Here is a 25,939-nt window from a genome sequence, read left to right as displayed (position 1 = left end):
GTCTACAACAACTCCTACACACCCAAGCATGTCAGCGCAGGCAGGGCCCAGCACAGCAAGCGCATCAACAACGCCAGCCGAGGCGGGCGCAACGCCCGCGTTCGAGCGGTGGCGCAAGTCGCTCGCCAACTTCACCGGCATGGGCCTCACCCCCGAGGAGCGGGCGGACCGGGACGCACGGGCAGAGCAGGGCAAGCTCGCAAAGGACTGGGACCGGTGCGAGAAGATGAAGCTGGATCTCATGGAGTCGAGTGAGTGGACGCGGCGGGGGTGTGGCTACGAGGAAGGGCGGTACGGCCGGACTAACCTCCTCAGGCCCGATGATCGTGTTCATGCTCAAGCACCTCAAGCTCGCGGGCTGCGAGTTCCCGGCCAGCTCGATGCAGTGCCACCCTTGTGACGAGACGCGTGCGGGTGGCTTCTCGCCCGACTATGGAATCCTCCTCTGCCAGAACCGCTTCATGAACAAGAAGCACATGGAGGACACGCTCGCGCACGAGATGATCCACGCGTTTGACCACTGCCGGTTCAAGGTGGACTGGAACAACCTGCGGCATCACGCATGCACCGAGGTGAGTGGGCGTGGTGTGGGGTTGGGGCCAAGTCGGGGACGTCGTGTGTGTGCTGGCAAGCCGGGCGTGGCGCTGGCGCATGGCGCTGGCGCATGGCGCAGGTGGTTGTGTGTGCTGGCTGAATGATGGGCGTCGTGACGACTTGCGACTCGTGTGGCGTCCCCAGCACCAGCTGACATGACCAGATCCGCGCGGCCAACCTGTCCGGCGACTGTCGCTTCTCGCGAGAGTTCCAGCGGGGAAACTATGCCTTCTCCAAGCAGCACCAGGTGTGCGTCAAGCGCCGCGCCGTGCTGTCGGTGCAGGCTCACCCGGCGTGCAAGACGCCTGAGCAGGCCGAGCAGGCAGTCAACGAGGTGTGGGAGAGCTGTTTCAAGGACACGATGCCGTTTGACGAGGTGAGTGGGGTGGCGGTGGGAGTGCAGCTGTATGAGGAGGCGGGTGGTTATCCGTGGGGCCGGCTTCGAGGATGCGGCAACGCGGATAGCAGCACCGCTCCGCCGGCATGCCTATCCACGATGGTTATCGCTGACCAACAACAAGATTTACTAGACGCATCAAAGATTCATAGACCATGCCGCTGGGGCCCAGCCGTCGGCACACCGCTTATCGGACCATGTATTTGTAACCGCTCCTGTTGCCGCCTTTGCGACGCATAGTGTGTGGGAACACGCAGTGTCGCGATCGTGCGTCGCCCTCGCATTTACTCCGCGCGCTCGCATTGTTCGAGGCCGGCGGACAGGAGGGGGCTGGGGGAGGAAGCGGCATTGAGGCATATCTCGTTTAAGCCGAGGTGGTGACTCGTGACGCTTTGCCACACGGAGACTCCGTCTCTGCCAAGTTGCAATTCGTCTTGTCGGGCTGGCGGCCGAGCCCCCGCTGAGTGGAGTCGGCGTTGTACCGCAATAGCCGCGTGTGTGAAGGCGAACGTGTGCTGCTCTGCGCTACGCATACACGCATTGCGACGAGGTGTGCATGCAGAGCGGTGGTGGTTCGCGAGAAACAGATGTCGCAAGACGTAAGTACATGGCCCAGCAACATTTCATTTTACCATGAAGCCGAAGAAAGCGCGCCGATGTCGCCTGTGCGCCGCGGCCAAAATGATCAGTGATGCTGACTGTTTGTCGCGGCCCCAGCCACCACAGTCGTGGGCCGTGCCTGCCTCGAGTCGAAATGGCCGACCGGCGTCAGGCCACTTGGCGAGGCATGTTGTGGACGCATACTGGGTATTTGCATTGCATTGTACAGGGTCTTTGGAGCGAGGAGCGAGGGTCACGAGATACGACGGACTGGCCGACCCGACGCAAAGTTACAAGCGCGCGGACTTGGCCGCGCCAGGTCGGTGGCTACAGTGGGTCGGTGGGTGGCCTGAGCGGCTATCACGGGACAAGACGAGCGCGGCGGCGGTTACGCGAGATGCGCGAGGGCAGGCAGGGCCGGCGGCGGGGCCGAGAGTATAAAGTCGGGAACGAGGGTGGATAACGCCTGCTTTTGTCCAGTCTGCCTGCGATACTGCTACTGCTGCTACTTGGTGATTGCTAGAGTCGACTGGCCACTGCCCGACCTTGCTCCGCACACTTCTCGGCCTTTTACACCTCTTATCGCGACCCATCACACCCCCGCCACACTCCACCACCACAATGCCCCACCCCACCGCACCCCTCCCGAATGCAGTCGACCTGAGCCACCACCTGTCGCTGCTCTCGCGCTCGCGCAAGCCCAGCCCGCTCAAGGACATCATTAAGTACATGTACCAGAAGGGCATGATCTCGTTTGCTGGCGGCCTCCCCCACCCCTCCGTGTTCCCCTTCCACAACATTGCCGTCTCGGCCTTCCCGGCCGACACGGTCATTGACCCGATGGCGCCCCAGCCGCCGGCCGACAGCGTCGACTATGCGATCCAGCGCGACCTCACCCCGTCGACGGCGTACGCGCTCTCCCAGGGCCTCCAGTACATGCCCTCCACGGGCATGCCCAAGCTGCTCGCGTTCCAGCGCGCGCTGACCGAGAAGCTGTGGAAGCCGGCCTACGCCGACTGGGAGGTCATGGGCAACACGGGCTCGACGGCGGCCTGGAGCATGATCACGCAACTGCTGCTCGAGCGCGGCGACTTTATCCTCACCGAGAGCATGATCTACTCGACGTCCCAGTCCGTCTTCATCCCCATGGGCATCAAGGCCGTCCCGATCCACTCGGACGGCGAGGGTATGCGCGCCGACGCGCTCGAGGAGGCATTGGCCAACTGGGACGAGTCGAAGGGGCGCCGCCCGCGCGTCATGTACCTCGTGCCCGTGGGCCAGAACCCTCTCGGCACGACGATGCAGCTTGAGCGCAGGAAGGAGATCTACGAGGTGGCCGTCAAGTACGGTGAGTAGGCGCGGCCTTATCGCCCTTATCAGCACTTTGGCTGACTTTCCCCCAGACGTCATCATTATCGAGGACGACCCGTACACGATGCTCGAGTTCCCCGAGTACAAGGCCGGCCAGCCGTCGACTGGACCCGACCCCGCCGTCGACGTCGACGCATTCCTCGCTCGCAAGTCGCCGTCGTTCCTCACCATCGACTACCAGGGCCGTGTGATCCGCATGGACACGTTCTCCAAGGTGCTGGCGCCGGGCAGCCGTCTCGGCTGGTTCACCATGAACAAGATGTTCTGCGAGCGCATGCTCCGCACGTCCGAGGTGCAGACCAACGGCCCGTCGGGCTTCTCTCAGGTCATTGTCGGCCAGTTGCTCGAGGAGTGGGGTCTCGACGGCTTCCTCAAGTGGGAGGTCAACATGTGCGAGCAGTACCGCGTGCGCCGCGACTGGATGGTGAGTGCGGTGGCTTGAGCGTGGCTAACTTTCAGCTCGACGCCATTTACAACGAGTTTGACGTCGTGCCCGCCGAGGAGACAGACGTCGAGGGCGCTATCGGCCAGGTGGCCTACCCCAAGGGGCAGGCGCACACTGGCCCAGCGCTCATGAGCTTCCTGCCCCCCGTGGGCGGCATGTTCATCTGGATCAAGGCGTACTGGCGCACGCACCCCAAGTACGCTGCGTTCGCCGAGGGCCGCCAGACGCCCGAGAACGACTTTGAGGAGGTGTTCTGGAAGACACTCATCGCACACGACGTCCTCCTCACCCCAGGATGGTACCACGACCCGTACCAGGGCGATGACGTGCACACGGTTGAGGAGGCCGGCGCCGGCCACTACCGCTTGTCCTTCTCGTTCGAGCCCAAGGAGGTCATGGACGAGGGCGTGCGCCGCATGGCCAAGGTGTTTGTCGACGAGTGGGCCCCGGGCACCAACTAGCAGCTAGAGTCAGAGAGTGATAGAGTGTGAGCGTGGACGATTTTTTTTCTTGGTACTAGGGTGAAATGCATATCTTGTCATGTCTGGGCGGCGCGCGGCCATGCAGGTGGTACGTGATCGTCTCGCAGCGTCTATCCTTCAGTATCGGTGTCCGTGCTTCCACTCGCGGTAGATCTTGTCGTCGTCGGGCCCGATGAACCTGGAGAGGGCGTGAGCTCGGGTCAAAGCAGCACACTTACGGCCGGACGAGGCGGTGGAAGCTGTTGTCTTCTTTGCGGATCCCCTCGGGGCTCAGCTTGGACAGGTACTTCATCGCGAGGCTCTCCCACGCATGGTAGGCAAACTGGCCCGACTTTCGAAAATCAAAGTCGTCGTTCTCAAACGTCTTCTTGATCTCGTCGCCGTACCACATGGGCCAGAAGAAGGCGCGCGAGTTGAGCACCTGCAGGTCGTCGGGGTGCTGGCGGGCCAGTTGCTGGACGTGAGCTCGGAACGGCGCTGCCACCTACCCATGGCTTGCGGACAGAGTGCCCGGCCCAGTCGTCGGCATTGAACGTCTCGTACGACGCGAGCCAGCGGTCGATGAAGGCTGCGCCAGGCTCGGAAATGATAACAGCGTTCTAAGAGGAGTCAGCGTTCCCCCGGACCTGGCCGGACATACGCATAGCCCCTCGGGGTCATACAGCGACCGCTTCTCGTCCGTCGCAGACTCCATACCCAGCGTGGTGGGATAGTAGAGCAGCTCGTCGAACGAGCGGATACTGTCGTTAGCTTGTCCAGCACACTCACAACCCACATAAACATGTCAATGTCGAGGTAGATGCCACCAGAGTACTTCATCGCCCAAAGACGCACCAGATCGGCCTGGTGCGCAAAGTGCTCGATCTTGTTGCCAAAGATGGACGACGGGGGGTGGGTCTCCACCAGCGTCAAGTGTGGGCGGATGAGGTCCCACCACGGCCCCCGGGGCTGGTGCTTGTAATGGCTGCGCTTCGTGAGCTCGTCTCTGCCACTGCAGGCGTGGACCCACAAGTAGATCTTCTCTGGCTTGAGGTTGAGCAGTGCGCTCCGCATGGCGAGGTACGCGTAGTACGGCAGCTCTTCTGTCCTGCCGTTCTTGGGCTCCTTGAGGCCGTAGACGTAGTGCACGGCATTCGGGACGCGCATACCCGCGCGCTTCGGCGCCAACGGCGCGGGCAGCCACGACGGGCGGCCAGAGTCGACGGGGATGAACTTGTCTGGGGGGACGAGGAACTTGGAGGTTGTTCGGTGCGGTGATGTAGATGATGACCTGGAGAAGACGAGGTAGACTAGGCCGATGATGCCCAGCGCGAGGAGAACGAGGAGGCGCGGTGAGAGGCTCTGCGGCGCGTGAGCTGGGAGTCGGACGCGACACTTACGCTCGATCGTAATCGTCTGTCTTTGAATAGTGGGAGCATGGTGCAGGATCCTGCAGTGAGAAGTGAGACAGGGCACAACGAGGAGTAAAACGAGTGTGAGTGGAATGAATGAGCGACGGTGTGATATCAGCGTCAGACTACGCGATAGTAGTTGACCCGCAGCGATGGATTGCGGTGGAGGTGGCCAAGGTCAGGGTCGAGCGCGACTCTGACGACAGTCGCGTCTGATACAATGGACAATGGTTTCACACAACGTGAACTCCGGCAGACAAGTAGCACGACGCAGAACAGCACATTCACGGTACGCTAGATACATCTAAGACTAGGCAACAAGAGCGACTGACGCTTCCTGAGCCCGTAGGCCCTCGCTGGCACACTCCCCCGCCTACTCTTCGCCCACCCAGCGCTCTGCAATCTCGCCAATGTATGGCAGCCAGTACCGGTTGAGGCCGTCCTGTGCGTCCTTCCACGCGCGGTATGCCGTGTAAAGCGTCACGCCAATGCCGCCGAGGATGATGAGCGTCTTGAGGAAGGCGGGGAGTGGGAGCAGGAGGTTGGTCAGGAGGAGGAAGATGACGATCGGGGTGGTGAGCAGTGCCGACTGGTACGCTGGCGTGGGTTAGCACGAGCTTCGTGAAATCAAACCCACCATGGAAGCGGACGTAGTCGTTATGTGTCTCGATGATGAGGAAGAGAACCGCTGGCGGTGTCAGCGGCTGGGCCTCATTGCCGCAATCTACGCACCAGTGATAGGACCGCCGAGGTATGCCGCAGCGGCCATCGCGTCAATCCTCCACCCAAACCTGCTCTCCCAGGCGTTGATGCGGCCCTCCTCGGCGCCGCCGAGACCGCCACCACCGCTGTACGACGACGACCCGGCGCCGTTGCCACCGTACCCGTAGATGTCTGCATCCTCGGGGTCGTTGCCGTAGGCCTGGGCCGCAGCGGTCGGGTCAGAGCTGGACCCGCCCGCCTGGTACGAGTTGGAGTAGGCTCCCGAGTCGCCGCTGTGTGTGGGTGCGCGGGGTTCGAGGTCGGGAGATTGGCATCGGAGCGGGAAGCGATTGTCGGCGGGGAAGCATTCGATCACGCAATCATCAGCACGACGCCAGAGCCCCGGTGAGCGAGTACGCACCGAGTGAACCATGGCTTCTTGCCCTTGCCCTTTGCGCGCGCGCCGGAGGACTCGTTGGGCGGGTCGTCGGCTGGGACGTCGGGCGGTGGCTGGTCTGTTCACGAGCGTCAGTCAGACGCGTACGCGTCGAGATGTCTGCGAGCGAGGCGGTGACGTACAAGGAGAAAAGTTCATTGCTGTGCTGCCGTCGCTAAGCGCTGCTGCTTGCGCTTGTGGAGAAGCAAGAGTGATAGAGATGTGATGCGGGTTGAGCCGGTTTCAAGTGTCTGAGCGAGAGTGGACGAACACGAGTGTGCATCGCCGCGCGCGCCCCGGCATACAGTGGGATGACGGGCAAGCCGCCTTCCGCCATGACGCATTACAGTCATCTCGCTTGGCCCATAATGGGTAGATCAGCCACGTGGGATTATATTAACCCCACTTTTATGATATTAATCCCATCTGTGGGTGCGGCTGTGACTGCGGGGGCGGTGAACGGTGACGCGGGTGACGCTTGCATGGCCCAGCCAGTCGAGTCTGGCTGGGTTCGGCGTCGTCTCACAATCGACGACTGTCCAACTCTCTCATCCTCCCATCCAACACTCACTCTCTCACTCTCTCACTCACTCTTGACACTGGCAAGACAAAATTGCCAGCGCATACCCCAGGCATACACATTCAAGGCCCCGGGGACGCTTCTTCAACCCCCTCAACGGCTACACCGACCCTCAACCTTTGGCCAAGACATAGCACGACGGCGCCATGAACGCCGCGCTCCTCTCGCAAATCCAAGGTCAGTCACTGCGTCGCGCCTCTTCAGTGAAGCAAACGCTTACCCACAACAGCGGGCAAGGGCCTCAAGAAGACCCAGACGAATGACCGCTCCGGCGTCGCCGGCGCTGGCGCTATCGCCGGTGAAGGCGGCGGAGGCGGAGGCGGCGGTGGAGGCCGTGGTGGTGGTGGTGGTGGAGGCGGCGGCGGCGCTGGACGCAGCGTTTCGTCGTCGGGCCCTGCCGCTGCTGCTGCTGAGGCTCCCGCTGCCCCGCAGCTAGCCGGCCTGTTCGCAGGCGGATTCCCGACGCTCAAGAAGACCGGCGGCCCTGGGTCTCGTGAGTTGCGCAATCGGCGCAGCACTGACATCCTTAGACGCCCCAACCGCCGGACTGGCAAAGCCCCCTCCGATCCCAGGTGCTGGACGCGGTCCACCCAAGCCGCCTGGCCCACCGCCTGCTCCCCCCGCTCCTTCGCGGACGGCCCCGCCCGCGCCTCCTCCACCACCCGGCGCACCGTCACGCGTCCCCCCGGCCCCGCCCCGGCCACCGCCCGCCCCACCAGGCCCATCCCGTGCTCCTCCGCCGCCGCCAGCACCACCTCCCCCTCCGCCGGTGTCCGCCCCGACGCGCACCGTACCAGCTCCTCCCCCGGCGCCGGCCGCTCCCCCACCTCCGGGTCGCAGCGTGCCGGCGCCGCCAGGACGCCTGCCTCCTCCCAGGCCGTCGCACGCGCCGCCAGCTCCGCCTCCACCTCCACCTGCGCCAGCCGCACCTCCGCGCGCGCCCCCACCCCCTCCAGCTCCAGCCCCTTCGCTGCCGAGCCGCGCGCCTCCAGCGCCCCCTCGCCCTCCCCCCGCGCCGCCGGCCGCGCCACCCGCTCCTCCCCGTGCACCTCCTGCACCCCCGGGACGTGGTGTGCCCCCTCCCCCGGCGCGCTCGACTCCTCCCCCACCAGCGCCTCCGGCGCCGCCTGCACCTCCTGCAAGGCCCTCGGTGGTCCCACCGTCGCTGCCCAACAGGGCCCCCAGCCTGCCGGCTCGATCCAGCCCAGGCGGAGCGGCACCTGGACGCGCGGTGCCGCCTCCTCCTCCGCGTCCTGGCGCCGCCAACGCTGGAGCGCCGCCTCGCGCGCCTCCTCCCCCGCCCCGTCCAGCCGGGCATGCTACCCCTCCGCCGCCACCGCCGCGCCCCTCTGGACCACCATCTCTTCCTTCACGGGCTCCACCCTCCTTGCCTAGCCGCGCTCCACCGGCAGCTAATCACGCGGCGCCTCCAGCGCCGCCGGCCTTCCCTCCGCGCCGTGGGCCTTCCAACGCCAGCCCTCCTCCTCCTCCACCTCCCCCACCTCCCCCCGGTAGAGCCTCGCTCCCGCCTCCAACCAGAACAGCGCCTCCTCCCTCCCGCGCGGCTCCTCCGCCCGCGGATGATGACGATGACGGCCCCCCTCCTCCTGCCGGCATGAGCCCGGCGGCTCGTGCTTTGGCCAGCGCAGGGCGTGTCCGTGCACCAAGCAACCCGCCGCCCCCGCCTCCCTCGGCTCCTAGCCCGCCGCCAGCGCCGCCGGCGCGCGCCGCTCCCCAGGCGCCATCCTCGCCACCCCCACCACCCCCTGGCCCGAGCCCAATCATCGTAAGTGACCCAGCTCTTGCAAAACTGACCCTCCCAGCGCGCCCCACCCACTCGTGCGGCTGCCGCCAGACCTGTATCGATGGCTCCTCCCCCGGCCCCGCCTGGCCTCTCGCCGGCTGCTCGCAACCGCGCGGCGTCCGTGGGCGGACAAGTGAACGGCAACGACGACGATGGACCCGAGCCGCCAGCCGTTGTCGGGCAGTGGACCTTTGCCATGAAGGGCATGTTCCCGACTCCCCGGCCGTGGAACGGGTCGCACAAGACGTACGCTAGCGGCAACACGACTGGCGCTGGAATCGGCTTCAAGGCGTAGAATGCAAGGACGAGTAGAGTGGTGTGAATGTGAACGCATGAATACGGAATATGGCGAGTGTGGGAGTGGGTGGGGTGGAACAGTCGGGGTGGGTGTCAGTGTCGTCATTGCCAGAGTGACTTTTCAGTGACGATCTAGTGTGGGGCTCCGCGCCGATTCCAAATAGTTCGCCGCGACTGACGTGCTAAGTCGGCTGATTATCTGGATTTTACTTCGAGCACGTCAAGCGGAGCAGCGACGAGGTATATCTAAGGTGACGAGCAATGTAGCTAGCTGCTGCATTACTCTGTCCCTCACAACCAATACAATGGCCACCAACATCACCTTCCACCCTGGTGCGTGGGGTCCGCCACCTCGCTGAGAGGCTCGCGAGAGGCTCGCTAACGCTTGCCCCCAGGCGCCGTCACCCCCGCCGAGCGCGCCGAGCTCCTCGGCCAGAAGGGCGCGACCGTGTGGTTCACCGGCCTGTCGGCTTCGGGCAAGTCGACGATCGCGACGGCGCTCGAGCAGGCCCTCCTCCACCGCCACCTGCACTCGTTCCGTCTTGATGGCGACAACATCCGCTTTGGCCTCAACAAGGACCTCGGGTTCGACCCCAAGTCGCGTGAGGAGAACGTAAGTTGACGCGCACGCGGGCGCGGCGGGCTATGAGGGCATGAGGGCTCGCTGCGACCTTGACCTGGGTATTGGTGTTCTCAGCTCGGCGCTAACACCCGCCCAGATCCGCAGGATAGGCGAGGTCTCGCTCCTCTTCGCATCGTCGTCCTCGATCGCGCTCACCGCCTTCATCTCGCCCTACGTCGCAGACCGCGAGCTCGCGCGCACGCTGCACGCCAAGCACGACCCCCCGCTCCCCTTCATCGAGGTGTTTGTCGACGCGCCCCTGTCGGTCGTCGAGAGCCGCGACCCCAAGGGCCTGTACAAGAAGGCGCGCGCCGGTGAGATCAAGGAGTTTACCGGCATTTCCGCGCCGTACGAGGCCCCTCCCAAGCCCGAGATCCACATCAAGACCGACGAGGTCGACGTCAAGGGCGCCGTCGAGATTGTCATCAAGTACCTCGAGGCCCAGGGCATCATCAAGGCCCAGTAAGCGAAAGCGCCAAGCCAAGCGCAGTAATAGACAGAAGCCGAGAGTGTATGAGATGCATTTTTACAGTGTGAGAGGAAGAACCAAACAAGAGCCTATTATCCTACAGAACCATGCTATGCTGCTGCTGCCCACGAGTGTACCCCTACTACTGCACGTCGTTGGCGTTGGGCGCCTCGTCCCAGTTGTATGCTGCGGCCTTGACCCGCCGCGTGAGGAGCATGACCTCGGTGCACGACGCTAACACCGACTGGTCGTGCTTGACGACACGGCCAAATGTCTGGTCCATGCACACCAGGGCTTCGTTTTCGGCCTTCTCTTCGTACCGCTCTGCGTCCTCCCACAGCCAGTAGTCGCCTCTCTCCGACTCCTGTTGTGCCTCGACGGCGCGCTCCAGACGCCGCTCATACAGGCCGCCGAGCCACTGGAGCGTCGCGCGGCACAAGTGGGCAGTGTTTTTGGGGGGGAGTGGCAGCTCGAGCACGCGCAGCGAGTCGCCGATCGACTGGTAAAGCTGGCCAACACCAGACGCGTCGTATTGGTGGGGAATCGCGTTGATAATCGTACGGAACAGCGCCTCAAGGTTGGATGGGTCGACGATCCAGATCTTGGCGTCTTTCGCGACCTGAAGCAGACCAGGGACCAGATAGCACGCAGCTTCCAGCAGCCCCTCGGAACCGTTCATGGCGATCGCCTCGACCGTGATGTTCATGGTCTGTGACAGCCAGGGGGCGAATGCTGCGCGCATCTCGTGGACGTAGACGGCGAGGTGGGAGAACGCCTCCTCCTTCTCCAGCATCTCATCCGAGTTGGACTTGTCGTAGTCTTCGTCCTCGTCGTCGAGTAGGCCTGGGGTGTAAGTTGGGTCCCAGAAGCAGAAAGGCAACTCACCAGTGCCGTTCGCCGTCCTCGTGGGGACATATGAGGCGGCATGGAGTACTGGTGGAAGGATGAACTGCAGGAATGGCGCAAAGTCGGTACCGATGACTCCGGCGATAATCATCCAGGCTGGGCGTCAGCAACGTCTTCTCACCGTTACCTACCCTCCGAAACGTAAGCCTTCCGCTTGTCGTCTGGAGAAACAATTTGATTTTGGATCTTCAGCAGCGCCTGGCACAATGGAATGGCGTCCTTGAAGAAGTGCTGGTGGGTTAGCATGCCGACGGCCGCCTTCACCCACCTCCTTGCCAATAGCCTGGCCGATCAACACTGCACACCGCATGCTTCGGCCAACGAGACGCTGATGTGACGCGGGGTGGTCGGATGCCAAAACCTTGAGGTTCAAGTCCATAGTCTTGCGGTAGTAGGGGAGGTAGGCCTTGCCAGCGTGCGTTGCAACCGTTGCAATAGCAGCAAGGGCTTGCTCTTGCACATACAGAGGCCCATGCTGTAGCGCCATGATCAAGCCAGATAGTGTAGACTCGAGTTTGCTTTCAAACGTCGTGAGGGTTTCGGCCTCGAAGAAGTGCACAAGGGCAGCAGCAGCAGCCTCGCGAACACGAGGAATTGGGTCGTCCAGTAACCGGTGGGCGACGTCGAGTACGGCGTCCGTGTACTCGGTCTGCATGAGACCTTGGAGGTTGGAGCAGAGTTGCCCGATGCAGAAGAGGAAGCCGTACCGAACACGAGGGTGGGTCGCCGATGCAGTTGGGGAGACGAGCTCTAGAATGCTCCTCACCTCCGACTTCATGAGCTCCACGCTCCCCTCCGAGATGCTTGCGATGGCCATCAAAGCGCAGTATTGCGCTTGCCATTCTTGCCGCTTGAGGAGCTTCTCGGTGTGGTGTGCCACCGACTTGACCACTGAATCGTCCTCTGTGTTGGGTCAGAACCCGCGCCACACGCCGACTCACTCATGATGTGCGATAGCCTCTCAAGCATCTCCTCTGGGTATGCTGGGTATGTCTCGTCCTCCTCATCGAGCTAGGCGTCAGCGGTGCCCTAGATATACTCTACTCACGTCCTCCTGCTGTAGCCAATCCTCGCACGTGTCGCCATTGAAAGCGGCAATCTGCCTGCCAATGAGGGATCCGATAATATCGCGGATCAGAAGGCCATCTTCCCACGTCACGGCTGATCCTGGGTCCGCCATGATGAGCGCGAGCAGCACCTCGTATGCCATGTTGCCCATCTGGCACCACTCCTCCCATTCCAGCTCTCTTGTGGGGTATCGCGAGAAGTGGTAGTCGATGAGAGTTTCTGGAGGTGAGATGCACATGAGCAGGAACGGGATCCATAGTAACAGGGATGAGCCGAAGAGGTCGGGGTAGGAAGCCGAGATGTCGACCATTGGCTCGAGAGCATGCTCCAGAACATTGAGGGGCAGTCGCGTGATGGTCTACGACCAGTTAGCATCCCTCTGCAGAACAGCGACTAGCCCATAGCCCACTCACGTCAAAGGATGCTTCGACCAGAGCAGGACCGAACTTTGACCTCTCCTCCGCGCTCATGCCGTACTGCAGGACGCCTTTCGTTGCCTTGAGGGCCTCGATACACACGTCCACGCTAGGGTCATTGATACCTCCCAGAAGGAGCTCGGCGACCTTGTCGGCCGGGATGGTGTCTTCCCCGAGGCTCTCATCGGACAAGAGCCCAGGGAACGAGTCGAGGAGCTGAAACGGGGTGAAGCGGTGGAACGGGTGTGGGGACGCAGCGAGGGTCAAGACGACTGTTGGCAGCGACACGAATGGCCCTGTAGACAAGTCAGCGCCAACGCCCCACGCGTCGGCTCGCATGCAGCCAGCCTGCACCGCCGCCGCACTGAGCTCGACACGGCGCCCGCAACCGACGGCCGCGGGGGCCGAGCCCCAGATCACTCACGCTGTCGCTGGTTGCTAGCCTTGACCCACTCGCCCACGCACACGCCGAGCCCCTTGCGCAGGCGTACGTCCATCTCGTCTTCCAGCCCGGCGCCGAGCACGCGCTCGATGCGCGACCTTATCTGCTCGGGGATGACATCGAACGCCGCGGTCGGGTGGGGGTCGGCGGGGTTGAGTGCGAGCCCGGTGTGCTCTTGGAACGAGAGGCGGCGTAGGAGGATGAGCGACAGTAGGCGTTGCTGAGGGTTAGCACGAGGCATCGAGGAGTAACCCACGTCGAGCTGGAAGCCGCCGACGCCGAGCGCGCCGACCTGCGCGAGGAGGAGGAGCGTCTCTGCTGGCGAGGTGACCACGAGCGTCCCGAGTCGTGCCTCGGCCCTGTGCGTGTCAGCTAAGTCTCTTGGGGCCGGTATCTGACGGTGCAGTGCTATCGCGGCGTCGAATCGCCGAGAGAAGGCGCTGGTACTCACTCCTGTCGCGGGCTGTTGTCGACCCCTATGAGCGCATCGAGGATGATTGTCACGTCGCCGAGGAGGTGCTCGGTTGACATGGCGTGTGGGGGGTGTCGTGTTGCGCGTGAGGGTCGAGAGTGGTTGTATCTGCAAGTGTAGTACAGTGTCAAGAGCGGGGTGGAAGGTCTGGCGGGGTGGTTTGCCCAACTGCGGCAGCAGCAGCAGCAGCCATCATCAACCGCCGTCGTCAGGAACCGAAATCATCGTCACCAACCTCCACCTCGACAGAAATGGCACCTGCATCCGTGGCACCGGGAAATGACACTCTACAACGCTTTGCATGTCCATGTCGACTCTATGCAGGACCAGACTTGATCCCAAGGCATCAAGACAACCACAAGGAATGCAGGGATACCAAAAACGGCCAGCTTAACTCCCTCGCACCGCCAGTGCGAACACCGTCCCTCACAAGGGTGTCGGTTCCGTGGCCCAATGGCAAGGCGTATGACTACGACCACGCAGCACCAGCTGCTCTGTACATCATGAGATTGCGGGTTCGATCCCCGTCGGAACCTGGACAGCGCGGCTCTGCTGCAGCTCCAAGGCCTGGTTATATCAGTCGGTAGATAGTTTGACTCTTACTACAAGATATCAAAATGTCATGGGTTCGAGCCCCATACTAGGCTTCTTTTCCCACTGGGGCTGGGCCGGGAGGCGTGTCAGAGGCTCTGTAGCCTCCAAGGGGAGAGAGAACGAGGGTAGTAGACGGGGGTGGAAGGGGAAGGAGGAGCGGACCGATGGTCCGGCAGACCCCAAACCACTGACTGATGCTGATGCATGATATGCGACAATGCTACTACTTGATCTCCTACTTGCCTCCCTTTCCGTTACCGATGCTCTTGCGCGCATCGTCGAAGCGGCGGACGATGACCTGGCACTGGGTGACGGCGCAGAGCTGGCGTGACTTGTACTTCATCTCCTCGTTGAAGAGCTGGAGGCCGGCGGCGCGCTCGACGACCTCGACGGGAGCGATGAAGCTGCGGAGGTCGGCCTCGTCGGGGATCTCCTTGTTGGGGAGGATGAAGGCGCCCATCGCGAGCTCCTTGACCGAGTTGGGCGCGGTCACGCCCTTGTCCGTCGAGCTCGGCTTCTGGGGGTACGCAAAGTCGGGGCGCGACGCAAGGATGACCTTGGCGAAGTGCGTCGGCACGCCAATGGCCGGGGGCTGGCCGATGACCTCGTAGGACTGGAGTTAGCAGAGCTAGCTGGTTGCGACTTACCACACGCCACTTGCCGTCGGCCTGGCGCTCGGGGAGGTACAGAGGGATCGTGAAGACGTACACGTCCTCAAAGTTGGAGGTGAGGCGGCGGCAGAAGTCCTCGAGGTAAGCCCAGTCTGGCGGGTCAGCAGGAACCGAGACATCCGACCCACAGTGGCGGTTGAAGCCCTCGCCGACCTGGGGGGCAATGTTGGACAGGAAGAAGGTCTCGTCCATGGCCTGCTGGGAAATCTTGGCGTCGGCAGCAGGCACCATGTGGCCACGGTCGTAGCCGCTACGGAAGTCTGCGCTGTCAGCTACTTGGCCACTCACACCACTCACAGTCGGACAGCTTGGCGCGGAACAGCTCGGGGATGCTCGCGTCTTCCTGGAACTGGGACTTGGAGCGGTCGCCCTTGGTCTTGGCAGGCTGGGTGTCGGCGGCGCGCGCAGTGTCGAGGGGGACAGGCTGGGTGCCCGTGGGTGGGGTGCGCGAGAGCGACTGAGCAGTGAGGTGCTCGGCGGTCTGGGGTCAGCGGGGAAGGGCATGTTCACTCACCCAGGCGGGGTGCTTCTTGGCGCGGTCGTACGCGGCGGTGTACGCCTGGCGCTTGATGATGTCGAACGTTGGGCCTGGGGTCAGTGGTACTTCTCCGAACTCAGCACCACTCACCAGGGAAGCCGCCGGCCAGCACGACGGGGCCCGAAGGCGTGGCGAGGGTCACGGCCTTGCTCTTCTCGCCGGCATGCTCGGGCGCAGCGACGAACGGCGCGGTCGCGGGCGGGGTGGGGGCAGGCTTGCGCGGGATGAAGATACCCGCGCCGATGCCGAGGGTCAGACCCGCTGCGAAGAGCAGCGAAGGGCCCAGAGTCGGCATTGTGAGATGAGGAAGGGCGAAGTGGAGAACGCGAGGTGGAGGAATTTCAGACTTTTAGTCGCGGACCATGACGGTGGTGGCCATTTTGGCGACGCGACTGACGCCCTTGGCGGACCACAAGCGCGCCCCAACGTACACAGATTTGCGTGGTCGCTGATCGTCGCTCGTCTAGCATGATCACCAACCATGCAGATCCTCGTGACTCTGAGCGCTGATGACTGGACCCCGCTACACAAAGTAACAAAAGTGAATCGCTGACACTGCCCCACACGGGCTCGAACCGTGGACCTCGGAGTTGTCAAGTTAATAACAGCTCCACGCGCTAGCCAACTGAGCCATAGGGCAACTTGACGATTCACATTCCCGGCAATTTCCGCTTCATTATACGGACCCCCAACTGGGGATGACGTCGTGCGTAAATCTCTTGGCTTTTCTTGGCTGCGACGACTGCGGCGCTCAAGGCGCCTGACGCATCTCGACTTGACACTGTACACATCACCAGCACCTCATCGAGCATGGCCCCATATCTCTTCCCCTATCCAACCACGGGCCCAGTCACGCTGTCCAATGTCTTCATCGACAGACAGCTGGCGTACACAACAGAGCTGGCCGAGGCCACAGTCGCACGGACACGGCTCCAGATAGCGCTGAAAGCGGCCGCTGGCACCGAGCCCGGATCGTCGGCCCTCGCTGTCCTCGAGGTACGCCCGAGTCTGCTCGAGTTGAGATCTAACCCCGTAGGCGGTGCAGGTGTACCATCCCTACCTGCGCGGCATCATCGCCTGCCTCGACACGGACGACCTCTTGGTCAAGGGCGAGCTTTGTAAGCTCCACAAGTTGTGGAGCGCGCGCTGATAACAGCCTTCCCATGGAAATCGTCCCTCACGGCGAGCTTGACCTCTGGCGCACTACTCTCGCTCCCTTCCATCCAGGCCGAGCACTTTTATGTCGTCCTGACATATAGCATTGCGCTGGCAAACTACGCCCACGCGATCCTTCACGCCCTCCCCCGGTTCGAGGTGGAGCCGGGATCCAAGGCCGTGCCAAACATTACGGTCGAGGACGCGCAAAAGACCAACGCGGGGTTGACACGCGCGGTTGATCTCTTGTCCCAGGCGAGCGGGGTTGCGGACTGGGCTGCGATTCACGTGTCGCCAGGCCTCGAGCCGGCACGGCAGGCAACTGGTGGGCGTTTAGGCAGATCAAAATGGCCGGTGGAGACTGGACCTGAGGCCTTCCGAGCCATCTCAATGTGGGTAGAATCATCTGATGGTTGCTGACCCGCACAGGGTTCTCCTCGCAGACGCACACGTCACTGCTATCCGAAAGCTCCTGCTGCCTGTGCTCGCCCACCAGCTCTTCGCTCCACCCGGCCCTCCTCTCCCGTCCAACCACCCCTCCGCGGGGCTGCTGTCCAAGCTTTACCTCTACGTTTCAGAGCTGTACACGTCCTCCGCGGCCCTGTTCAAGGTGCACGAGGCGACGCGTACGAGCGGCGGCGGGCGCAAGCTGTTCAGCAAGAAGGAGCGTGAGGTGCCAGAAACAGATGCTGCGGACTCGGAGGTCATCCCTGAGCTCAAGCGCTATCTTCGGAAAGAGGCGCTGCTGTCATCTGCGCTGGCGTACAAGTGGCTGGGCGTCGACGCAGGCGAGAACGGCAAGGGCAACAAGGTTGGCGAGGCGGTCGCGTGGGTCAAGGAGGCTCAGTCGCGGCTCAGTGAGCTCGAGGACGGCAAGGTCGCCGACCGCATGAAGGGGCTCAGCCTGGGCAAGGGGAGCGAGAGGAGAAAAGAGGCGCGCAAGGTGCGCCAGGGGCGTGTGGACCGCGAGCTTGCCGACATTGCGGCGTGGATCACGGCCTACACCAAGATGAACGACACGGTCGCGTTCCAGCCCATCCCTCCGTCGTCGTCGCTCGTCGTGCCACCTGGGCGGCCAATCTTCTCGGCTAAGGCGTTCACCCCGCCGCCGGCCAAGTTTGCCCCGCTGGAGCGCTTGAGCGACGACAGTGTGCGCAAAGTGGAGACGGAGACCAAGCATGAGGAGGCCGCGTATGCGGGCAAGGGAAGCTACTTTTAATATGCATCGGGGTGTGGGCGGGGCTCGACACTGAACGAGCATTTTCTACTGATCAACACTGACACAGACGCATATACGATTCACAGACGCGCGTCGAACTCGGGAGACTTTTTGATACAGACACACAGTTAACGCCACTCAAAGACGCGTGTTGAACTCGATGTGGCCGCTCTGGGTGGCATCAGCACTGATCTAAGCCCCTAATCGTTACCACTCACCGCGTTGAGAAGGAAGCCAGTGGGCTTGCCGCCGGGGAGGTAGTGCGGGTCGGTGCCAAACTGGGCGAACGGGAAGCCGGGGTTGAACGGCGACGACTCGTCGAGGAACGCGACCTGGGCGTCGGACAGCTTGATCTCGAGAGCCTTGGCATTGTCCTTGAGCTGGTCGACCGACGCGCCACCAACAATAGGGTACACGTTGGGGACCTTGGCGCGCGCCCACGCGAGCGCCACGCCGGCAGGCGAGGCGTTGTCGCCAACCTCCTCCGCGACCTTGAGGAGCGCAGCGGACACCTTGAGCTCGCTCTCAGTCGGGGGTGCGTTGCCGCGGAGCTTGGCGCGCTGCTTGAGCTCGTCGGGCGTCTTGAACTTGCCCTGGCCAAGCACGCCCCACGGCGCGACGGCCATGCCGTACTTGCGCGCCATGGGGATGATGTCACGCTCGAGGTCGCGCGCGTTCAGGCTCCACAAGCCCTGGTAGACGACAAACTGGGAGAGGCCGTGTGCGCGCGCGTACTCGTTGGCCGCGGACACGATCCACGCCGGCGTGTCCGAGATGCCGAGGTAGAGAACCTTGCCGGCGCGCACGAGGTCGTTGAGCCCCTGCATCACCTCCTCGATGCTGGTGCTGTAGTCCCACCAGTGGACGTACAGGATGTCGATGTAGTCCGTCTTGAGCTTGCGCAGCGACTCCTCGACACTGACGCGCAGCGACTTGCGATGGTTGCCGGCGTAGTTGACCTGCGTGCCGGGGAACTTGGCGCCGTTGCGGAGCTTGTACGGCGTGGTGTACTTGGTCGCGAGGACGATCTGGTCGCGGATGCCGCGCTCGGCGAGCCACTCGCCGATGATGAACTCGGACTGCTCGTTCTGGTAGTTGTTGGCCGTGTCGATAAAGTTGCCCCCGAGCGCGACAAACTCGTCGAGGTACGCCTTGCCTTGCTCGACGTCGAGGCCCTTGCCGCCCATGTACCCGCTCCACTGGTCGCCGATGCTCATGGCACCGAGGCAGAGGGGGGAGACGCGCACGCCGGCAGTGGGAGCAAGGATGCGGCTCACGCCGAGCGCGGTCGCTGGCGGAGGAGGAGGCGCAAAGACGGCGAAGATGTCTGGCGTGTGAGCGGCCTCCCTTGACGTCACAGTCACTCACTGGCATCTGCGTTCGGGTCGGTGGGGGGGAAGTCGGAGGCCTTGGTCTCGTGGAAGACGGCGGACATTGTAGTTGCTGTTGCTGCTGGGGTTGCTGCTGCTCTGCTGTTCACCGATGCACCCCCTCCTATATATATGCACTGTGATGCGAGGCCGACGGCCTCGAGAGTGCCCCCAACGCGACCAACGACATCCATATCGGTTGATACTATGGGTGGATGACCTCCACTACGTCCGGCTCCGGATTGTGGAGGCCGCCGCGCGCCGCGGTCCATACAAAGCACGCAAAGACGGGCCCGATTCGCCGTGTCTGGCACTCCACATGCCGCAGGAACATCCCGCGCTCATAGCCGAACAGTGGCACAGTGGTCACCAGAGGGCGCGAAAGCACGCCCCATGCACACCGCAGTACGCCTCGCCGGCGGTCGAAGCCACGCCGTCAGTCAGCATAATCGCTGCCCGTCGGTCTCCTCGGCATCTGACAGCTGGCGTGAGCGTCCGGCACGTCCGGCGCAGCAAGGGCTCGCACATTGCTGATACATTCAGGCGGCATTTCTTATCCGATCCGCTGTGCCGCGCTGCCGAGGCACAGCCCTCACGCCTCAACGTGCGTGGCGCCACACACCACACACGGCTCAGCATTCGCCCCAGCAGTGTACACCACACGCGGCTTGCTCGATGCCAGAACGCGCTTCTCCCGAGCCTCGGTGCGCGCTTTCTCGGACGCCTCTGTGAGCTCCTTGACCCGCCTCTCGATCGCTTCCCTCTTATGCGGTGAGCGTTTGCCTTCTCGGCTTGTGCCACCTTTTCCTCCCAGAAGGCGACATTGGTTCGTGCCTCCTCCTCCCCGGCAGTACCCAGTGCCGCCTCGAGTGCCACATTGGCCTTCTCGCGCTCCACATAGGACCGATACGAGCCCCATGTTTCAAGGAGTGGCCCGATCTCGTCGAGCTCGGCGTTGGCGTCCGCGAGCTCCTGCGCCAGCTGCGCGTCGGTGTCTTCCGGCACAAAGTCGATCTCGGTGTCCTGGTACCTCTTCGGGTTGGCTGCGACGCCCTGTTCGACCGCGAGTCGGATGGCTTCCTCGGTGGCATCCGTGTCGCACTCGACGTCGATCAGCTCGAGCTCGTCTACCGTCTGCACCAGCTTGCGTGCTTCGGTGCTCCAGGTATCCTGGAGGGCAAGGTCGGCCAGGATGTCCCTGGCGCGGTCTTCACCCGAAGCCAATGGCGACTCCACGAGATGGTAGAACAACCGGAACAACTCGGCTCTTCCCTTGGACGCGGCAGGCCCGCGCATCCGATGGTACGTGACCGTGTTGACCTTCTTGGGGAGGCTGTAGAACGCTAGCGCAGAGAGCTGGCTGGCGATCGTGGCCTCGTATCCCCTATGCCCGTACGAAGCCTCAAAGGCGTAGTTTGATCTCATCTTGGAGGCGGGCATGCGCAGCGTGTTGAAGACCATAGTGGAGCGGGGAACTGTGGTTGTCGGTGCGATGATACACACGTCCTGTGGCGCTCCGAACGCGAACTGCACGAGGTGCCCAAAGGGAAAGTACGTCTCCTGGCTTTCATCGTGACTGCCGTCGCCAAAGTCGTACATCTCGGGCTCGTTATCGCTTTTATGCGCGAGCTCGTAGTCGGCGATGTAGCTCACTGCAGCTGCTGAGAATGCGATCTGCTTGAGGTTGGGGAAGATGGGCCAAGCGTCCGGGTTCTCGCTCCACTCGGTCGCGTTGATGTAGTTGACATGGATGGCGGCTGCGACGAGCAAGTCGCGCACCAGCCCGGGGCGGGGGACGGAGGCAATGGTGAGCGTCTGGCAGTGCTCGAGGAGGTCGAGCCGGCGGTCCCAGTTGGCGTCGTTGGAGGCGGCCACGGCAGCGGCCTCATCGTAGTTGTCGTCGGGCACGAGGTCGGCCCACACAGCGGCATGCTGGCCGTCTACCTCGTCTTCGTCGTCGTCGTCTTCGGGCTCGTCGGCCTCAGTTCCAAAGGGAGGGAATGGCGGCTTGTGTCCGGGGTCGACCGAGTCGTGCCACTTGGCATTGAAGGCCGCGAGCTCAGTCTCGTACTCTTCCTTTGAAGGAGAAGTGTAGTCGTACTCGACCCGCGGGACCCCACAGAAGATGATATCGGCATTTTCCCGCGTAAGTTCTAGACGTCGGTAGAGGATGGGGACGGCGATGTTGTTGACTGCGTTGGAGCAGAGTGCGACTGTGGCGAGGGTGCCCTGGCTGGCCGTCGAGGCCAGGTGCTCGCAGATGATAGACACGAGCTCTGCAGACATGCTGGCCATGGTGGAGAGAAGAAAGCAGTGGGGGAGACGCAGCCCAAAGTCGGGAACGCCAAGCTTTGTAGAGGACAGCGGAATGAAACAGGGGGCGGGCATGGTGGCGGGCATGCCAGATGCCCGTGCTGGTGGCGTCGCGGAAGCCACAAGTCTACATGATGCTAGTCTATCACTGTACAAGAGTTCTAGTGGAGGAACCGGAAGTCGAGGCGCTTGTTGCCCTTGTCCTTGGTGGTGCGGATGTACTCGTCCTTCTGCTCGTTGGTCCACGAGTTCCAGATCTTGTCACGCTGGTGGTTGCGCCAAATGTACCACCCTTTGGAGAGGTAGAAGAGGACAATGGTGGCGGCAATGATGCCGATGAGCGCGCGGTTGCCCTTGTGGTAGTAGGGCGCGTCCGAGGGCTGGTAGACATTGGACGCGACGAGCGACGACGCCTGCACAAACATGTTGTAGAGGGAAGACGCGACGGTGCGGGTTCGGACGGAGCCGGCGTTGGACGAGTTCATCGAGACGAGGATCTGTGCGTGGTTAGGTGTGGCGCTGGGGTGTTACTCACTGGGTGGGGGTAAGGGTAACCGACGATGAGCGTGAGGATAGCCCACTTGAGCCACTTTGAAGAGTGATCGGGCAGGCAGACAAGGACGATGAACCAGATCAGGAGCCACCATGCGGCAAGCGACGCCGTGGCCAGCCTCTCCTTGTACCTTCGGACGAGGAACGCGAGGGTCAAGTTGCCGATACAGAAGAGCACCTGGCTCGGGATGATGAGCATGTTGGTCTGGAACGTGGAGAACTTCAAGCTGCGGAGCGTGAGGGTGAAGTATGCGCCGACAGTGCCGGGGGCTGCGAAGTGTCAGAGGAAGGAAAACGCCAGGCACGCCACACTGCGACACCACCACCACACTTACCGATGAAGAACAGCAAGCCGAGCGCATACAGCGGCCAAAGGTCATAGTCGGTGATGCTCAGCCACAGCTCCTTGAGCGACAGGCCTTCACGGTTGTGCATGGACGACTTGGTCGGGTCGTCGCGGAGTACGCGGTTGACGACGATTGTCTCCTCGCGCTCGTTGAGCCACGCCTGGCGCCAGCGGCTGCCAGTCTGAGTCGGGCCAGCAGGGAGGTACCAGCACGCCCAGGCGCCAATGATGAAGGTGATGGCGCCCTCGATGCCGAAGAGGTAGCGCCAGCCCTCGTGGCCGCGCTTGCGGACCTCCAGGATGGCGGCGGCGAGGAACGCGCCGATGATGTTGGTGCCCATGTAGCTGACCCAGAAGAAGGACAGGCGCGTGGTCAACTCGGCATGCGTGTAGTAGTAGGAGAGGTAGAGGATCGTGTCGGCGATGAACCCGCCCTCGATGAGGCCCATGAGGCCGCGCGTGACGTAGAAGGACGCCTTGCCGCTCAGGCCCGCCTGACCCATGGCGACGGCCGACCACGCCATCATCTGGATCGGGATCCACACGTCGCTGCCCAGCTTTTTCGAGATCATCTGCGACGGCAGCTCGGCAGCCAGGAAGCACACGTCTGTGGCGTGTTAGTCAGGGTTGCGCACGCCACACATCCCGAAACTATGTAAACTCACAGAAGATGGTCATGCCAGTGTTGTAGTCACCCGTGGTGAGATGCAGGTCCTTGAGCATGTTGTCTGATAGCGCGTTGGTGATGTTGCCGCGGTCGAGCTGGAGCGCGGCAAAGCAGAGACATGCGACTGCCGCGACGCGGACATCGAGCTTGCGGACGAGCTTCTTCTCTTCTTCGGGCTGCCCCGGGGTCAGCTACGCCCCCACCCACCACCCCGCGCAACTCACAGTCCATGTCGCCCTGGGGTCCCAGCGATGCTTGGATTCGTAGGCATCAGGCGGCTCGTACCACCGCGCATGGAGGTCGCTCTCCGAGGCGCCCTCGAGCGTCCCGGCGTCCGACTTTTCCTCGTCGGTCAGCGACGCCGGCGGCGGGGGCACCGCGTGGCCCTTTGTGTCGTTGAGTGTGGGCGGGGCGGTCGACATGACAGCGGTGTGTGGTGGTCGGTCGGGTGCTGCTCGTCGCACGCTTGGGTGGAGCCGGGTGCTGCTCGGGACACGCTGCTCGTTATATCTTTGTGCTCGCCGACCACCGACGATTTTCCAGGCATACTGTCCCCTCTGCCGCCGCTGCATATCCCGTATGTCGTGCTACGGTTCAAAAGCACACCATTGCCATCGCCGAGGTACGCCCGCGGTGTACTGTAGATGCATCATTGCAAGCGCCGAGCGAGCGGCCGTCCACTAGGCCGCCACTTGGCAGTCATATCGCGGCTGGTTTTAGCATTCAGGACTGGCTGGGCATTGATTTCGCAAGATGACGCAACCAACGCGTGATTTGCGCAGCCACGCAGTTTGGGGGGCCCGCCGACACGTTTCTCCCTCGGTATCTGAGATAGCTGGTGCCTTGCAGCTTGCAGCAAGCAGCACCATGTGGACGGACAGACGGCTTTGGTTACCGACTAGCGCAAGTAGTAGCGAGGATTCGGAATACATTGCTTGTCGATGTATGGCGCGATGGGAAGGGCTTGGTGTGCCTCGCGTCCTCTGTCAGCCGCGGCTGGTAGTTGGCGGCGAGCTCCGATAGCTGCTGGCTATGACTGTACACTCACTGCCCAGCGGGTGACGAAATCGCTGTCCGGTGGCCCAGACCAGGCCGGCGGCACCTCCTGCGAGCGAGGATGTTGCGACGGACGCGGGGCGGATGAGGGAGGCGGAGCTGTCCCGGTCCACGGTCCACAGTGTCATCAATGCGTCTCGGATGTGTCTGTCGCTAATAGTGATGGCTAATGGCGGTGGCTAATGGCGATATGAAAGTTGCACCTCTGCTCGCGGCGACGCGGCGCCTCCACTCCAATGCGGCAAAATCGGCCTTCAAATGCGACATGACAAGAGTCCACTCTCACGTCGACAACGACCACTGGGACAACTACGGCCACTACGACCACCATGATCACCACAGCCACCGCGAGACAGCGCCCACACACCCCTGCTCATCCACGGTCGTGGCCACTGGCTTGGCTGACCCAACACACTGACCGCATCCACAGGCAGAATCAGACAAGTTATCCCGACGGGCACCTGGACCCCCTCCGAAGTTATCGACCCGGCCTCAAACCGGCACCCCACCCCCTCGCCCCACCCCACACCCTCGCACCGACCCCACACCGATCTCGCGAAGAACCACGAGCGAGTCACGCGAGCGATCTCGGGACCTCGCTCGCTCGGCTTTCCGTCGGCCCAGGCCCGACAAGTCAACTTTGTGGCGCGTGCACCCAGGCGCTCGCCCACCCTGTGGCGCCGCCGCCGCCTCTGCACACCAACTGACGCGCCGCAGACGAACAAAGTTGGAGTTGGCGTCCACTCGCTTGGCAAGCCCAAGAAACCCAGTTTACATCTTCTACACGCACACCCCGTCGCTGCGGAGCGTGTACCCCGGGAGACATCCCGACGCGACGCAGCGCCCCCGGTCGCACGTAACGGAGCGGTCCGGCCCCACCAGGGCTGAGCAGCTGGGGCGTGGCGTCAGCAAGCTCCCTCACTCACTCGCCGCGAGCAACTCACTCGACGCCAATAGTCCCGTTGCCCAGACTGCCGTGAATGCACCCGCCACAAGACTCTGCGCGTCAGCTCACCCCGAATCCATAACCCACCGAGCTCGGACGCCGTGTCGAGGCACTCGTACCCGCTCGTCCCGGGCACGATGCACGCGTCCATCCCGCGCGGGCAGTGCGGGTTTGCCTTGGCCTCGGCGAGGCGCGCCTGCTCCGCCGCGCGGCGGTACTGCAGCCCGCCGGACGGCTGCACGCTGCTCAGGCGCGGGAAGAGGAGCGAGCCGCCCGTGCACGTCGGGTCCGTGACGGGCACGGCGTTGTGCGCACAGGTGCACTTGCCGGGCGAGTAGATGGCGCTCTCGAACCCGGCAAACGTGCCGAGGCAGCCGTACATGCACGCCACGGGGTCGGACGCCGACCCGGGCAGGTCGGTCGCTGGCCCGCCCGACCAGCTGGTGATGCACGTGCTCGCACCGTAGCGCGTCGTGATGGCTGAAATCTGCGCGGGGCCGTCAGCACGCACAAGCAAGAGGCAAGGCACTCACATACCAGCTGGCACAGGTACCCGACGCGTCAGTGGTCGGGTAGTACACCTGTCCGCTGGTCTGCACGTCGCTGGCCGTCGAGCACAGGCACACAAAGTTTGTCGGATCGTAGTACGAGTAGCCGGGCTTCTTGGGGTCGGCGGCGCAGAACGACTCGCACCCGCCCACGGTCAACTGCGACGCGCTGAACGACGTGTACAGCTGGTTTTGGATGACGGCGTTGGCAGCCTCGATGATCGTGCACCGCAGGAAGTTGGCCGTGGCGGTGTGCACGGCGGCGAGCGCGAGGAGCGTGTACCAGAGCCTCATTGGTGTCGAGTTTGCTTCGTCCACAATGCTTCCAGCCGCATCCATATGTACTTGGGTAGGTTTGCTGCCACCCCCACTCGCACCACCTGCCACACCGACCACCGAAAGAGAATCAATCTTCTTTGCCAGATCTCGACGTCCCTTTCTGCCCGTCGTGGCGTCGGCGGCGCTCAACG

The 25,939-nt window shown here is 63.0% G+C and overlaps 12 protein-coding genes and 3 non-coding genes across 15 annotated transcripts; 7 read left to right on the top strand and 8 right to left on the bottom strand.

The window, feature by feature from the left end:
- On the top strand, window positions 1-1,206 carry ATP23 (Mitochondrial inner membrane protease ATP23). The gene is made up of 4 exons (XM_062773890.1): window positions 1-251; window positions 316-572; window positions 758-970; window positions 1,116-1,206. The coding sequence occupies exons 1-4, from the start codon at window positions 29-31 to the stop codon at window positions 1,122-1,124; spliced, it is 702 nt and encodes a 233-aa protein (XP_062629874.1). The 5' UTR covers window positions 1-28; the 3' UTR covers window positions 1,125-1,206.
- An 875-nt stretch (window positions 1,207-2,081) lies between these two features.
- On the bottom strand, window positions 2,082-6,679 carry MJ1443 (UPF0132 membrane protein). The gene is made up of 12 exons (XM_062773888.1): window positions 6,562-6,679; window positions 6,404-6,473; window positions 6,013-6,275; window positions 5,918-5,968; window positions 5,669-5,877; window positions 4,665-5,230; window positions 4,530-4,629; window positions 4,378-4,488; window positions 4,108-4,343; window positions 3,422-4,067; window positions 2,995-3,386; window positions 2,082-2,939 (listed from the first exon to the last, which is right to left on the bottom strand). The coding sequence occupies exons 1-10, from the start codon at window positions 6,575-6,577 to the stop codon at window positions 4,007-4,009; spliced, it is 1,683 nt and encodes a 560-aa protein (XP_062629872.1). The 5' UTR covers window positions 6,578-6,679; the 3' UTR covers window positions 2,082-2,939; window positions 2,995-3,386; window positions 3,422-4,006.
- On the top strand, window positions 2,213-3,868 carry ARO8 (Aromatic/aminoadipate aminotransferase 1; the record flags this gene model as incomplete). The annotated part of the gene is made up of 3 exons (XM_062773889.1): window positions 2,213-2,939; window positions 2,995-3,386; window positions 3,422-3,868. The coding sequence occupies 3 exons, from the start codon at window positions 2,213-2,215 to the stop codon at window positions 3,866-3,868; spliced, it is 1,566 nt and encodes a 521-aa protein (XP_062629873.1).
- Window positions 6,680-6,959: 280 nt separating the features above from the next.
- LOC62_05G007367 (uncharacterized protein) lies at window positions 6,960-9,155 on the top strand. Its single transcript, XM_062773887.1, has 4 exons — window positions 6,960-7,175; window positions 7,228-7,491; window positions 7,529-8,784; window positions 8,822-9,155. Exons 1-4 carry the CDS (start codon window positions 7,145-7,147, stop codon window positions 9,095-9,097), a joined length of 1,827 nt encoding a protein of 608 aa, XP_062629871.1. The 5' UTR covers window positions 6,960-7,144; the 3' UTR covers window positions 9,098-9,155.
- Window positions 9,156-9,285: 130 nt separating this feature from the next.
- On the top strand, window positions 9,286-10,262 carry MET14 (Adenylyl-sulfate kinase). Its single transcript, XM_062773886.1, has 3 exons — window positions 9,286-9,432; window positions 9,495-9,712; window positions 9,819-10,262. Exons 1-3 carry the CDS (start codon window positions 9,405-9,407, stop codon window positions 10,185-10,187), a joined length of 615 nt encoding a protein of 204 aa, XP_062629870.1. The 5' UTR covers window positions 9,286-9,404; the 3' UTR covers window positions 10,188-10,262.
- Window positions 10,263-10,277: 15 nt separating this feature from the next.
- On the bottom strand, window positions 10,278-13,596 carry sal3 (Importin subunit beta-3). Its single transcript, XM_062773885.1, has 9 exons — window positions 13,474-13,596; window positions 13,005-13,381; window positions 12,578-12,876; window positions 12,145-12,522; window positions 12,038-12,107; window positions 11,365-11,999; window positions 11,228-11,327; window positions 11,076-11,192; window positions 10,278-11,033 (listed from the first exon to the last, which is right to left on the bottom strand). The coding sequence occupies exons 1-9, from the start codon at window positions 13,551-13,553 to the stop codon at window positions 10,333-10,335; spliced, it is 2,757 nt and encodes a 918-aa protein (XP_062629869.1). The 5' UTR covers window positions 13,554-13,596; the 3' UTR covers window positions 10,278-10,332.
- Window positions 13,597-13,933: 337 nt separating this feature from the next.
- Window positions 13,934-14,030, top strand: LOC62_05G007364. Its single transcript has 2 exons — window positions 13,934-13,969; window positions 13,995-14,030. It is a non-coding gene; the product is annotated as a tRNA-Arg (tRNA).
- Window positions 14,031-14,059: 29 nt separating this feature from the next.
- Window positions 14,060-14,141, top strand: LOC62_05G007363. Its single transcript is given in 2 exon segments — window positions 14,060-14,096; window positions 14,106-14,141. It is a non-coding gene; the product is annotated as a tRNA-Lys (tRNA).
- Window positions 14,142-14,275: 134 nt separating this feature from the next.
- Window positions 14,276-15,614, bottom strand: NUC1 (Mitochondrial nuclease). Its single transcript, XM_062773884.1, has 6 exons — window positions 15,388-15,614; window positions 15,274-15,347; window positions 15,057-15,240; window positions 14,888-15,019; window positions 14,736-14,851; window positions 14,276-14,701 (listed from the first exon to the last, which is right to left on the bottom strand). The coding sequence occupies exons 1-6, from the start codon at window positions 15,590-15,592 to the stop codon at window positions 14,324-14,326; spliced, it is 1,089 nt and encodes a 362-aa protein (XP_062629868.1). The 5' UTR covers window positions 15,593-15,614; the 3' UTR covers window positions 14,276-14,323.
- A 238-nt stretch (window positions 15,615-15,852) lies between these two features.
- Window positions 15,853-15,937, bottom strand: LOC62_05G007361. The gene is given in 2 exon segments: window positions 15,853-15,888; window positions 15,900-15,937. It is a non-coding gene; the product is annotated as a tRNA-Asn (tRNA).
- A 162-nt stretch (window positions 15,938-16,099) lies between these two features.
- On the top strand, window positions 16,100-18,183 carry CNBE3350 (pH-response regulator protein palC). Its single transcript, XM_062773883.1, has 5 exons — window positions 16,100-16,293; window positions 16,334-16,415; window positions 16,454-16,844; window positions 16,882-17,842; window positions 17,890-18,183. The coding sequence occupies exons 1-4, from the start codon at window positions 16,108-16,110 to the stop codon at window positions 17,669-17,671; spliced, it is 1,449 nt and encodes a 482-aa protein (XP_062629867.1). The 5' UTR covers window positions 16,100-16,107; the 3' UTR covers window positions 17,672-17,842; window positions 17,890-18,183.
- AAD14 (Putative aryl-alcohol dehydrogenase AAD14) lies at window positions 17,872-19,124 on the bottom strand (the record flags this gene model as incomplete). Its single annotated transcript, XM_062773882.1, has 2 exons — window positions 19,040-19,124; window positions 17,872-18,998 (listed from the first exon to the last, which is right to left on the bottom strand). The coding sequence occupies exons 1-2, from the start codon at window positions 19,104-19,106 to the stop codon at window positions 17,872-17,874; spliced, it is 1,194 nt and encodes a 397-aa protein (XP_062629866.1). The 5' UTR covers window positions 19,107-19,124.
- Window positions 19,125-19,633: 509 nt separating this feature from the next.
- On the bottom strand, window positions 19,634-21,429 carry LOC62_05G007358 (uncharacterized protein; the record flags this gene model as incomplete). Its single annotated transcript, XM_062773881.1, has 2 exons — window positions 19,634-19,804; window positions 19,843-21,429. 2 exons carry the CDS (start codon window positions 21,427-21,429, stop codon window positions 19,634-19,636), a joined length of 1,758 nt encoding a protein of 585 aa, XP_062629865.1.
- An 86-nt stretch (window positions 21,430-21,515) lies between these two features.
- On the bottom strand, window positions 21,516-23,341 carry YIL166C_2 (putative transporter; the record flags this gene model as incomplete). The annotated part of the gene is made up of 5 exons (XM_062773880.1): window positions 21,516-21,851; window positions 21,890-22,176; window positions 22,242-22,859; window positions 22,918-23,095; window positions 23,144-23,341. 5 exons carry the CDS (start codon window positions 23,339-23,341, stop codon window positions 21,516-21,518), a joined length of 1,617 nt encoding a protein of 538 aa, XP_062629864.1.
- A 1,414-nt stretch (window positions 23,342-24,755) lies between these two features.
- priA_12 (Protein priA) lies at window positions 24,756-25,763 on the bottom strand (the record flags this gene model as incomplete). Its single annotated transcript, XM_062773879.1, has 4 exons — window positions 24,756-24,859; window positions 24,920-24,946; window positions 25,009-25,408; window positions 25,455-25,763. The coding sequence occupies 4 exons, from the start codon at window positions 25,761-25,763 to the stop codon at window positions 24,756-24,758; spliced, it is 840 nt and encodes a 279-aa protein (XP_062629863.1).
- Window positions 25,764-25,939: the final 176 nt, after the last annotated feature.

The sequence above is a fragment of the Vanrija pseudolonga genome, chromosome 5, assembly GCF_020906515.1.
Source record: "Vanrija pseudolonga chromosome 5, complete sequence".
NCBI lineage: Eukaryota > Fungi > Basidiomycota > Tremellomycetes > Trichosporonales > Trichosporonaceae > Vanrija > Vanrija pseudolonga.
This window is presented reverse-complemented; position numbering and strand designations above follow the sequence as displayed.